Source organism: Alosa pseudoharengus, unplaced genomic scaffold (assembly GCF_046254945.1).
Source record: "Alosa pseudoharengus isolate Yale_2024_CS ecotype anadromous, Long Island Sound unplaced genomic scaffold, YU_APseudo_1.1 YU_APseudo_1.1_scf_11, whole genome shotgun sequence".
Classification (NCBI taxonomy): Eukaryota; Metazoa; Chordata; class Actinopteri; order Clupeiformes; family Clupeidae; genus Alosa; species Alosa pseudoharengus.
In genome coordinates, this window is record NW_027468576.1 from 28,667,244 (window position 1) to 28,680,607 (window position 13,364).

Genomic DNA, 13,364 nt, shown 5'->3' on the forward strand with positions numbered 1-13,364 from the left:
GAGCTTCTACAATAGTCAGAGTATGTTAACTTTAGCTCTACTACTATTGTAGTTACATTTTAACTTTTATCTCTGATCAAATAGGTGTGTTAATTTTAGGAGATGAATGCAATTCTGTTGATTTTAATTTGATCTCCAAATAAATTTTACAAAGCATTTCCTAACTAGAAGAATGCTGAAAGTGAAACCAGAGAATTTCAAGGAAATTCCAACTTGTGTCCAAGCCTACATGTCACAGAAATGTCTCTGGCATAAAACATACATGTTAACTGATTCCTGAACAATCAGAAAATGTATTTATCCCGAAGCAATAACATCTACCTCTGAAGTCGGCAAATGCACTTTTAAATCCTCTAATATGTTTGAAATTTTCCACTTGATTTTCCTTACTTCTATATTAGATCTCATCCTTTTACCAGCTTTAGCAACACAAAGCAAATCCAGCCCAGGCCCTATGGTAATGAAAAGAAAGAGGATAAAGACTCAATCTGTGGTATATCCCGTGGGTAAAAGACAAATACCAGGCTTACAAAGCATTAAATCTAATGACATATTTAATTTTGGATGTAACGTGACAACGAAACAAAACAAAAGGGGAGGGGGAGTGACGACTCTCCCTGCCTAAATCTTTTTAAATGTCATCAGTTCTATAGGACGACGGCGAGAGCAGCTTTCATTATGCAACGTTTCAATGCTCCATGCAAAGTGTGAGGAGGGGTGCATGACTCTATCAAAATATCGGCAAATGTCCCCCAAGAGCTCTTACAAAACTGTGATGAGTCAGAGGAACTGTTGTCCGGAGATCTTAGCCCGGATGAACTGGGAAGAAAAGAGGATATCTCTCCCCAATCCCCTGTAACTCCAGAAAGCCTCTCCATGCAGGCAGGCTGCTGTGCGCTTTGTAATTCCTTACTTATATCAGCAATAACATTCAAGATTTCGCATATTAAGCCCTGAGGCGCTGGGCATATTGCTGGACAATTACACTACAACACAAGCAGATACTGGTGATCTGAGTTTTAATCCCGGATAAAGCACCCCCCCCCCCCCCCCCCCCCTTCCAGATCTCACTCTGCTAGGAGAATGACAGCCAGAGAAGTGAATTACAGTGGGTTGGTGCGATACCTGCACTAGACATCAGTGGAAAGTTCATGTCTGTTGTGTCAGGGGCGCCTGCAGGAATTAATGCTATGGTACGCACACTCATCACCCCCCCCCCCCCCCCCGGCAAAAAAAAAATCACTCGTGAACAATATTTGTCCGTTTTAGGTCCGTGCATCGGTCAGCAAAATAACAAGCATAGCATAACAACATCCACATGCAATAATACAACGACAATGTCTACAATGACCTACTCATTTGGACAACTTGATACAGCCCTATACAGGCTAAAGTTACCTTTAGTTTTGTTCTATTTTGTTCCAGCGTAACGTGACGTCTGGCTTTAGTGCAGTCTAACGTTCTGACAAGCACACCAATTGCCTACCTTGTTCTTGCCCATCTGGAATAACTCCTAGCTTTGCTGCCTCTATCCTTTGTTTTCGTTGTTTAAACTTGTGATATCCATTGATGAGTATTGAGTTAGTGAATTAGCTCAACATTGTGTGCTGATAACCATATATAGATAGCCGAGTAAAAGAAAACAACAAGTAACCTATTGCGTGTCTGCGTGCGTATTCTCTCTCCTGCACAAACAAAATGCGTGCACGTTAATTTTGATAACGTGTTCACTAACTTTACGTAATAGAAAATGGTAAATAGCCTAATGGCATGCAGCTAAAGGGATACTGTGCATAGTTGGGAAGGTATGGTAGGCCAATTTGGTGTGAATACACACACACACAAGGGAAATGTTCTGTTGTTGAGTAGCTTGATAGTACGCACAGTGCGTACGGACGTACACCTGCAGGCGCGCCTGTGTTGTGTTCATCTCTGCATTACCCAGATAATGCTACAAAAATGCTGCAGACCATCTACAACATCTTTACACATTTTATGTAATATCTTTGTTACATGTTACATGAACATATCCTCTTTACAAATATAAGCAGAATTTTACACAATTATATTTACACAATGATAAACAGAAAAGCACAGCAACAATCAATTCGGTATACAGCATAAAGATTCAGTACAAAGGTTAAAGAAAATATAAAGGTCAAGAAAGTCTTAAGAAATATATTAGTATATATTACGGCATCCAGTAGTAGTAGTACAGCACATGTCACACCTGACACCATGTCTATGACTCTGCTGGAGGGTCCAGCTGGTCCATCTCCTTCTGCAGCTTGTCTCGGAGTTTGTGGAACGAGGGCCTCTTCCCCGGCTCGTCCTGCCAGCAGCCCCTCATGAGCTGGTACAGGGCAGGGGGGCAGTCCTCAGGGGCCTCCATCCGGTAGCCCTGCTCCACCCGCTCACGCACCTCTTTCAGGGACTGCAACAGCAAACATGGAGGGACACTTTCTTTCTTTCTTATGAAAACAAATTGTATCACGGTATATTTTCTCTCCTCAATAATAAACTCAATATGGAAATTGTTTGCATGGTTGGGTCCTGCACAAAGGTTCTTCACTTCCCCTTAGATACATCAGGTTAGATGATTTTGTGCAAGTATATGTCTGTGCATTTGGTGGTATGACATTTAAATTGATTCTGACTCACAGAAAGACCTGTTGTCAGTCTAAGCACCACAAATAGACTTTATAGCATATTATGAAACTAGCCCAAGAGATGGTTTCGACTGCAAAGTACAGTGGACTGTTGGCTGGCAACCCGTGGAGACTTAAGGTCATCTGAGGAGAGTGGGTCAGTCCAGTGACTACAGAAATAAGGCTTAGTTTCAGTGACTAAAAATAAGGCTGGATTGTGTACCACTGACAAAGAGTTAACGAGTTAAATCCTGATGAGGTTGTAATAAGACTCATAACTGGCTCTGAGTTGAGCATGCCCTGTTAACAGACTTTGATTAATGCATTTGAACCTGTACCTCTGACAATTTCATTAGCTAGAACTCTCCGCCACTCTTTCTCATTTTGCACAGCACACCTTCCCCTCGATGGCACTGAAAAGAACATTCACTGTAAAATGACATTTTAAGTCTCCACTGTTACGGAACCTCAAACTTTATCCACCCTAAGATCTCTTCATGTCACACCACCGGAAGTGCGCAATGGAAGTGATAGTGGCGGGTGAGCTGACGCAGTTACAGTGCAGATTGGCTTGTTCCTGTCTGAGTCCATGTCAATGTCAATGAGACCAGAGACAGGAGTAATGGAGGTGTGCAACAGACTTATGATTCTCATTAGAGCTCTCTAGGAACTTAATCCACCGTCACGGTTCACCACGTAGCACTATAAACTAAGAGGAGCACAGGAACCCAAGGATATTAGATAGATAGATAGATAGATACTTTATTGATCCCCAAGGGGAAATTCAAGAAATATTCATATCCAGTCATACACTAATAAAGGAAACCGAAAGGTTTAACCACTTTAAAAACTGACAATGCTTATGCACTTAGAAACAGGTTGTTCATCCCCTGACCTGGGCGCATTAAGGACACTCGCTGACCTGACCTGTCTAGTGACCCTTTGTCACGAATGACAAACTGAAAAAAGTAGCTGGTAGTATGGGTGCGTGGGCCAGAAGGTTTGTTCGATGAGCCTTTAGGACCATGTGTAACACAGGGATCTGTAAGTAAGATAATCCCTGGCCCATGCTGCCCCATCACCCCAACCCACCCCACACCACCCCACCCCACTCTCCCCCCCAGCATTTCCTCTACTGGCTTGCTGCCATGAGGAGCTGTTGCCGTAGAAACAAGCCCCACAAGCATTAATCCGGGTTTATCCCTGCCTTTATTACCTGCTTAGTGAAACCGCTTTGATTTCTCTGTGTCACATACCTGTGTGGTGAGTAACTGATGGAAATGCGGGCAAAGGAGAAGATGGGCTCATGCAATGGAAGCAGGTGACCATCATCAGACTCCCACATGCAAGCTATGATGACTGAGATTCAACCAGCATTTGTCTAGACATCTTTAACATGATGAAAATGACTCCCAAAACTATAGTTTGCCTGTACTACATTATTAGTTCCGTTTCTTACTGTCTTTAAGATTTTTTACAAAACTGTACAGTAAATATTGTCCTTGTTATTTTAATTCAATGATCAAGACGTACCTCCCCAACCGCCCACTGCGGTCTTCTGAAAAACGCCTGTTGTGTCGACCAGTCATAAACACTAGGTCAAATTCACGACTTTTTTCCTCAGTGGTTCCATGTTGGTGGAATGAGTTGCCCAGTGCTCTCCGTTCCTGTGATAATTTTGGGTCTTTTAAGAGGGGTCTAAAGAAATATCTGTTCCACATGCACAGTTCATTAAGCACTTCTTATGTGTTATGGTTTGTATAGTATTGTTTAATTTTCATTAGGCTGTTGATTAATTTGACATTGTTTGTTATTGATATTCTCCATAATACAGTATTACCATGCTATTGTTATTATATTATTGATTGAATGTACATTATTGTTTAGTATTGCTATTTTCCCTTTTTTTCATTGTTTATTTCATTAGGCTATTGATTGAATTGACATGGTTGTTAATTATTGCTATTCTCCTTATTATAGTCTGACCAACATCTTAATTTGTTCCCTGTTTAAATTTGTTCCCTGTTTAAAAGTATTATATTGTTTTGTATTTGTATGTTGCTTTGGACAAAACCGTAACCATAACCATAACCATAATCATAATCATAATCATAACCATAACCATAAATAAGTAAATCTCAATTTTGACTCCTATCAAATTTTGAGTTTTGCTTGGTTCTTTTCCCCCAATATCCCATCAAAGCTGATGCACCAAGAATTTTGATCTCCAACAATGTTGATCTCCATGATCTCCAACAGTGTCTCTGAGCTGATCATGTAGCCAAGTGGGCCCTTCTGAGAAGAACTACTGAAGTCTTGTCCATTCATTTGCTTTAACTACATTCTGCATGCAGCTGAATGTTTCTAACCCCTTCCCAAGTCCTGACTGACCACAGACTATCCTGAGGTGGAGAGGGCTGGCCTTAACTCACCATCTTTGGGTAAGGCTGACGGCCGTAGGAAAATGTTTCCCACAGTAAGATCCCATAGCTCCAAACATCTGACCGAGTGGAAAATTTCTGGAACAAACAGTCAACAAGCACAGTGGTTGTTCAGTACTGAATATGAAATATTGCTGTTGGCATTTCTATAAGCACAGTACAAAGTGAACGCCTCAAACCAACCCAACCCCACCTCTTTCTTCAAAGCCTCTGGTGCCGTCCATTTGACAGGTAACTTCACCTGCTCGGAGCCCTTTGAGTCCCCTTTGGTGAGCCCAAAATCACTGACTTTGGCCACCGTGTCCTCGGACACCAGGATGTTACGGGCTGCCAGGTCCCTGTGAACCAACTTTTTGGACTCGAGGTACTCCATTCCTTCACATATGTCACTGATAACAACAAATTCAATAGCACACTAGTCTCACAAACAGTGTCAAACTGTCTACTCTGGCTCTCTATGAAATGTTTCATTCAATCATTACATATGGCAGTGTTACCCAGAGTAACACAGGAGGGAGAAAAAGACAAAGCCTTACAGTGCAATACGCATCAGCTGGCCTGAGCTGATCTGAGAGCGCCCTCTTGTGCGTAGATAATTCACAAGATTGCCCTAAAACACAGACAATAACCAGAGACTTTTTAATGAGGAGACACAGCACTCAAAAATTCCTCCATAGAAATGCATGGGGTTAGTTTGTAACGCCAAAATGGCAGTTGTCTACACCTATCCCACCCCTTCCACGGCAAAACGTCGACATGTGAATACATTGAGCCAATCATGTGGTGTGTTGTGAATACATTGAGCCAATAATGTGGTGTGTTGTGAAGACATCGTGCTAATCATGCGTTGTGATCTCGCTGCTGGAGCTAGGTTGGTGTCGTGAAGCCTTACGCATGCACATTTCTGCCGAAATAGATGCCCGATAAGTGCCCAAAAAGCGTTGCGATATGGCCGCCGAGTGGAGGGACTTGCCTAAAAGGACTTTGCAATAACCCTTATTAAGGCCTTTATGCATTATTATTATTAATGATTAACTTTTGCTCATATGTTTTCACACTTAGTGAAGTCTAGTAGAACATAATCTAATGTTAATAAGTAGTACAAGTCTAGTCTAGTAGAACATAATCTAATGTTCATAAGCACAATACACCAACAAAGTTAGTTGGATATACACCTACCTTGTCCATCAATTCTGTGACTATGTAGAGTCCATTTTGTAAAATCACACCCAACAACCTCACCAAATTCTTGTGCTGGAGTTTCCTATGGGTGATAAAACAGCAATTAAGGGAGTTTAAAAATGTTCCACTAAATAGAATGAGCTCTTAATCATTTTTGCAATTACTTTACCTCTGTGTACTCTGTAAACAAACAGATGTTTATTGTGCAGATTTAAGAAATTTCCCAGACTATACTACCATAACACTAACCTCAAAATATATATAGCAAACCACCCATACTGAATAACCAACTGTGATCTAAGACAAATGTGTGTGAAAATGGTTCTAATTTAAGGTGTATAGAATAGAATAGAATATAGAAGAAAATGTCATAATGCACTTTCTTAAGTAAAACTCACGTCATAACTGCTGTTTCTGACAAAAAAGCTTGAGCTGTAACATCACATTTGATGTTCTTCACTGCCACCTGCTGGCCCATGTACTCCCCTTTATACACTTCTGTGGACAAAAGAAGGACTCACTGTAAGTTGGAGCCTGATGTAAAAAACTGGTTTACATTGACAAGAATCATTAATAAGAAGTCTGTAGCATCTGATCCACACCAAACAGATATTATCTGACATCTGACATGCCATTTATGGCATTTCACTTCAAATTAATCGTCTGATATTTGAAAACTGCAATATCGCATCTTAAAATTATGTCTTATTTTTAAAGGTGAAAAGACTCACCCCCAAACTCTCCCTCTCCAATGCTTGCTCCTAGGATGAGCTTGTCCATATCGAGGAGCCATCCCGCTAAGACCAAAAGGAGCAACAGACAAAAGACAAATGAATTAATCTCAATGAATGATCACACTGACTTTTATCTAAAAGTCCATCAGTTTCATCTGTTTCAATTACCTATCCATTGAAATACATGATATCTACAACCCTTGAGGGCTTCACATGGACACCATGTGTAATTCCACATAGGGAAAGTTTCTTCTTTGGAAGGTAAAGAGAATTTGGAAGGTAAAGAGAAACGTCAGAGGGCTAAAATAAAATAAAGCTTTACAGTAGTATTTACTTTATATATAAAGAACAAGAGAAGCCAAAATTATCTGTATATATTATGAACACTTACTTTTAGATAGCTCTAACTCAGCTGATCTGATTCCCTCTTTCTCTTTGGCTCTGTGCAGAATGGTAGCAATGGCTCCCGTATTTTTAGAATAAAACTTTAAAAACAAAGTAAGTGGAAACAGATGCTGAAATAACATTCTTGTCAGATGCAACTGTAACAATGTCTAAAATCAATACAAAGAAATAATACAGACCTCATGTCTGAATTCATTTCTACACTCTTGAAGAAATAGTGCTAGATTTAGAGTTATCTACGTGTTGTCTAGAGGGCCATAGACCGATATGAAAGGGCCATCATCAGTGGCTTCAGCACAGTCCGTAGACCTGCATTTGAAACCTAATATACAACCTTAATATATAGTGTTTTTGTTTGTCCAGATTTATCAGGATTACTGTAATTTCCCAACTATTAGCCGCGGCTTATACATTGATTTTGCAAAATTTCTTCAACTATGAGGTTAATACATGGGGGGCAGTTAATATGGTATTAATATGGTTTTGATTCATAAAACCATGTATGCATAAAACACTGTCCTGCGGCTTATACACAATGCGGCTAACAGTGGCGGCTGGTGGTTCTAAAAATAACGGAGGAAGAAAGGTGCGCTTGATTGGTTTTGGTGACAAATGTGTGAGGTTGTGATGGTGTTGGTGGCATATGTGAGCAATAGAGTATGTAGGCCACCTAGCAAGACACATTTAAAGCAGCAGTATTTACTATGTAGCATTTTAACTGGCAATGTATGCTATAAAAGCTGTTCTGACATTCTTAGGGGTGGTCTGACCTAAGGAGCTAGGCTAGCATGCAGTAGCCAGAAAAGTTGTGGGTTCAATTCTTGGCTTCCACCATTGTGCATTTGAGCAAGGCACTTAACCCCAAATTGATCCAGGGACAATTGACTTTGTAATATAATTTAAATATATAAGTCACATTGGATAATAGTGTCTGCTAAATTAATGAATATAAATGTAAATAAATGTATTTGTCACCAACACCAATCAAGTGCACCTTCCTTCCTCTGTTATGTTTAGAACCACCAGCCGCCACTGTCCCATGAAAACAAAAAAAACATGGACAAACTATATTCATGATTACCCAAAAAACCATTAAACTGAAAAACCATGGTTATTTTGTCATAGTAAAGCCATGGTTAACTTTCGTAATGGTTTTTGTGCACTGGAAATTACAAAATGGTAGTGATTCTTGGTAGTCTTTGATCTTGATATGTATCCTTAACATGACGGAGTTAAAGAGATGGTGACAGAGATGTGGGAGATGGGTCCAGATAAAGGTCTACGGTAATGCTTGATGTACTGAGAGTCTTTTGGAGTTTGTAGTGGCACTGTCACTGACAACACCAACAGAAACTTCAGCCAGGGGACTAAAGACTATGCTAAAAAAGGCTACTATAGAGGAAGTAAGTCAGACTCCACATTCCTGAGAAGGACAGATAGGGCAGGGAAGCTGATCCGCAGTAGCGTCCTCATTCAAACCACTATCTCACTGTTCTTCCCCATACAGTTTATCTGCATGACTAAGTCTATTATTTTCAAAAGGGGATGATGACTGGGTTGGAACCAAGGCTTTCATTTGATTTTATTCATCTATACATCTATAGCTCAAGGTAGCCTACCTAAAGTAGCCGAGAGTGCAATATTCTGCATATGGTTGAATAAAATAGGAAGATCACAGCATTGTCATTTCACCATATTTATGTCTAATATCAGTTAAATGAGACATAAACATACTGAACGTGAATGCTTTGCAAGTCTTTGTCAGTATCCCAAGAAGTGGCTGTTTCAAAGACGTTGAAGAACTCAAATAAAAATTGTTTCTATTGTTTACATATACATAAGGATGTTATGGATAACAATTTCCAAAGAATGCACATCTTAAATTCAGAAACCAGGTACAGGTGTATGGAGCACCCACCTCAATCATATCAATAAGGTTATGGAAGAACTGTGATTTGTCAATGGTCAGTTTGTTGTCCTGGTAGATGACTCGGTAGTGAATGACCTCCCCAGCAAAGCTGACGCACAGGACATAATCGCCTGGGTGGCGGATGGACTCGCGCACCAGAAACAGACCATCCTCCCTAGGCTTCAACTTCTTCACAGCCTGGGGCCCTGAAATCTTCCCATGAAACCAACTAACCCATTGGAATGAACAGAAGAGATGTTTTAGTGGAGCCAAAACTAGCTTGTAATCTGAAGACAATTTGACAGTATTGGTGAACTTAAGCTGTGCATATCTGTGCAAAAACACTGAACAGGGGGTCGTTTCTAGAAAGCACCGTTTGTTAACTTGCGTCGCAACCTTGGTAGTACGCTCCATCGTTCTTGGATTTGGTGTTTCTAGAAAAGGTAGTTCGAACTCTCAATCGCAAAAAAGGACGCAAAGTTTGGTCGTTTGAACTACTGCCCCTAGGCAGTCGCACAGTTTGTGTCGTTCCTTGGTAGTTCCTGTTGGTGTCCGGGGCGCCTAACCAAAAATCACAACCGCCTAACCAAAATTTGCTAAGTGGATGTTTATCTCGTGACCAGGGCATGAAATTGGCACCCGCCCACACGCCAAATGCGGGTAACTTTTGTGATTGGCGGGTGAAACTGTCAATGTACCTACCACGTTGGCGGGTAGCCAATAAGACAACACAACACTGAGCAAGGAGATGCACTGTCCAGATTGCCGTTTGTAGGCTATGGCTCGAAGAAAGCGAGATCAAACCCATTTGCAGGGGTGGGTAGTAGCCTAACGCGGAACGGCAAACGACTTTCCTTTTTCAAAACGGTAGCCTACTTTTACTCTTACTCAAGTACATTTTTGAGCCAATAATCTACTCTTTTACTCCGCTACATTTCAATTGCCTTACATTACGAGTACAAGTTTATTATTGGAGAAAGTATCTCGAAGAGGGAAAAGCGCACCTCTCCCTTGGAGAAAAGAAACAGGGCTTCAGAATGCGTTAGCCCACGATTATAAAAGTAATGCCTGGCCTAGCTAACAGCTCAGTTAACACAATGACGTACAGTTGCTGCATCTTCTGGTGAGGCTGCCAGAGTAGCAACGAGACTAGAGGTAGGCTATGACATGACACGGAAACTTTTACGTATATTCATTTCTGGCCAGCATCGTTCAACAATCACATTGGACAAGGAAAGTAGGCCTACAACTTAATTTACAAGCAAATCAAATGCACTGGAAATCGAGCATACAAGTTAGAAAAAGCCTAGCATTCATTTATGTAGCCTCAATGTTGCAGGACATGACATGAGACGGTCGGCTGAGAAAACAGATAGCCTGCCCAGACAGTCGCTCTGCCCGAGTGGATATGCCTAGGCTATTATAGCCTAAATATAGGTCTACCCGTATGGTGAAGTTATAACCAGACTTCTAGCAATGCAAAGCAGAAGAATCAGCTGCAATGTATTGGAAGACTGCTTTTCAATCCATAGCCACGTAATGCTTATTCTGGCTATGACAAAGTATATATAAATATAAATATAAAATATATTTGAATTGGGCTTTTAAAATATGTTTGACTATATGATTAGCCTACAGAGGAGGAGAAAAGCAAATAGGCATAAAGGATACTTTTGTATCCCTTTAAAGGTCCATCAAAAATATAAAAATGTAGGCCTACAAAAAAGTAACTTGTTAGGCCTACTTGAGTAGTTTATTAACAAAGTACTTTTTTACTTTTAGCCTACTTGAGTACTGTAATGTGTATTCTGTACAAGATCAAGAACCATTCTTATGCATTTTCTGAGTCGTTCACCTTTATTTTGGGCACAAAATAATTTTGGCTGGTAAAAAACCACTGTGGCAGGTGGATTTCAAAATTCACCTGCCACAGTGGCTGGTGACCAAAAAAGTTAACTTCAGGCCCTGCTCGTGACTCAATGATTGATCTATCCTGTAGCTTAATTTCGATTAAGACACTGACTCCCCTACTTGGCTCATTCTTGCTATTTATGTTAATTCAAGTATTGCCTTGCTTTTAGTATTATAATCTTCACAGTCCCTTACATCAGCAGTGATAAATAGTGTAGTGGCTAAAGCAGATGACTTATTATCCCAACGTTGTAGGTTCGATTTTCTTATGATGTGAGATTGTCCTCTTGCTTCTCGCTACAGGTGAACTGTGTGACACGTAGATTCAATTGTTTTTTTCTGATGTATTGTACCTATGGTCTCTCGAAGTAGAGTAACTATATACATAAATATGTATGGTCAAAACCTATTTTTGTGTCTCGTAGGCCTACTCTTACTCAAAGATGAAAAGAAGAGAAAGGCTGCGAACTCCGGCCGAGCGCGCAGTGCACCAACGCGCTGCCGTTAAACCACGAGTTGATAACCTATGGAATACCCAGATATTTGTCCAGGCTATATATTTTTTCCAACACAGATATTCAACACAACTAATGACTCATATTGGTCTGCTTAAGTTAACTGTTTTATATGCTTGCAATAGGTTTAGGTTTTGGCTGATGGCAATGACAATACCAACATTAATCACTCGGTTTAGATTAGAAACATGTCGACATAGGCCGTGACAGAACATTTCTAGGGGGTGGGGTATTACACGTTGTCACTGTTTCCACCAATGATATGTATCGCTGCATCATCAACAACGTTGTTGGAACTATGGTGTTCGAACGTCGGAGGTAGCGAATTGCGACACAGGTACGATGCTTTCTGGAAACAGGTGTAACAGTGTCGTTGTTTGGTCGCAAGTTGCGTCGTACCATGGTGGTTGAGCAATGTCGTTGCTAACTTTTCTAGAAATGACCCCCTGAATAGTTGTGGCTATATCATTTGGTCAGTATTTATTCTTTACTTCATTACTTTCATTTCTCTAAGTATAGAGTCTCTTTGTATACATGCCGTTGTATTACTGCAGGGAACCAATCTGACCAAACCAACCAAAACTTCATAGGCAGAAAGTTTGCATGTTAGATGTTTGCAAAGGACAAACCATGCATTCCAATAATGGATAGTCTTACCCCTCAAAGTGTAAGAAAAGTTGATGATCTTTTGCCATCTGTATATCGCACAGCTTACTGCGCTTTTTATCTCAGCGAGAAAGACCTAAACAAAATAATGTGGAAACTTACGGCATTAGGCTGAGGCAGGAGTCTATGCGGATAGCCTCTCTCTCCCTCATATTACCACAAGAAACCAGCCCTTCTTCTCCCGTTTTGTTATTATAGGCTTTATATATACCCCTGTCCTGAAAAAACACAGTAGCCTATCATTGATTTGTTCTGTCAGGTTAATGTATTAGCCTGCACATCAAAGTTGACTTTACCTGCGTTGTCTCCACAATAGTAAGGATATCTCCTTTATGATAAGCAATTTCACCAGGTTTAAGCTTTAAGTGGTTACATTTGGCGACACACTGCCCACCTGCCACCAGAACATTCTTTAGAAAAAAGAAGCACAAATGATGTTATTTTCACTGGGCTAAAGGTTCCGACGGACGTAGCCTACAAGGTCAACAGCCGGACATCAAGCATAGCCATACTCACCACTGCCATATTCAAGAGTAGCTGTTTACATTTACATTGGAGTATTTTCTCTTTGACCAAGTAGTCATCATCGCACTCGTTCCTCCATGACAGGTAAGGCGTAGCCTATTATATTGACAAATGTCAGCATTTTTCACGACTGTTAGGCTATTGAAAAGGACATTTACTTTTGACTAAATTGCGATTCACTCTCTTGGACATCCAACAGTTGTCACCCACACACATTTAAAACCAACTTCCGCCAGATAGTCACGTAGGCTATTAGTCACACGCTCAGAAACACCCTTCAATATGATGTGAAATATTTGGAAAGTCGCATGTAGCCTGTCACAATTTACTCAGAAACTTATTTGTTGTCGAGCTGACTAGTTCTGAGAATCTTAAAAGTTGGGTGTTTTTTTCGGTTATGTGGTCACTGTATCAACTGGGCTACTAAA

General features: G+C 40.5%; 1 protein-coding gene across 3 annotated transcripts; it reads right to left on the minus strand.

Moving 5' to 3' along the window:
* Positions 1–1,978: 1,978 nt before the first annotated feature.
* Positions 1,979–13,188, minus strand: matk (megakaryocyte-associated tyrosine kinase). 3 transcript variants are annotated; one of them, XM_076278707.1, is made up of 12 exons: positions 12,928–13,187; positions 12,708–12,821; positions 12,514–12,629; positions 9,329–9,548; positions 7,397–7,490; positions 7,003–7,068; positions 6,670–6,769; positions 6,269–6,353; positions 5,626–5,699; positions 5,283–5,478; positions 5,081–5,167; positions 1,979–2,434 (listed from the first exon to the last, which is right to left on the minus strand). In XM_076278707.1, exons 1-12 carry the CDS (start codon positions 12,934–12,936, stop codon positions 2,243–2,245), a joined length of 1,353 nt encoding a protein of 450 aa, XP_076134822.1. In that variant the 5' UTR covers positions 12,937–13,187; the 3' UTR covers positions 1,979–2,242. The 3 variants fall into 3 exon arrangements, with proteins under 3 accessions (XP_076134822.1, XP_076134823.1, XP_076134824.1); XM_076278708.1 differs by lacking the exon at positions 12,928–13,187 and having other exon boundaries at positions 12,514–12,624; positions 12,708–12,797; XM_076278709.1 differs by lacking the exons at positions 5,283–5,478; positions 5,626–5,699 and having other exon boundaries at positions 12,928–13,188.
* Positions 13,189–13,364: the final 176 nt, after the last annotated feature.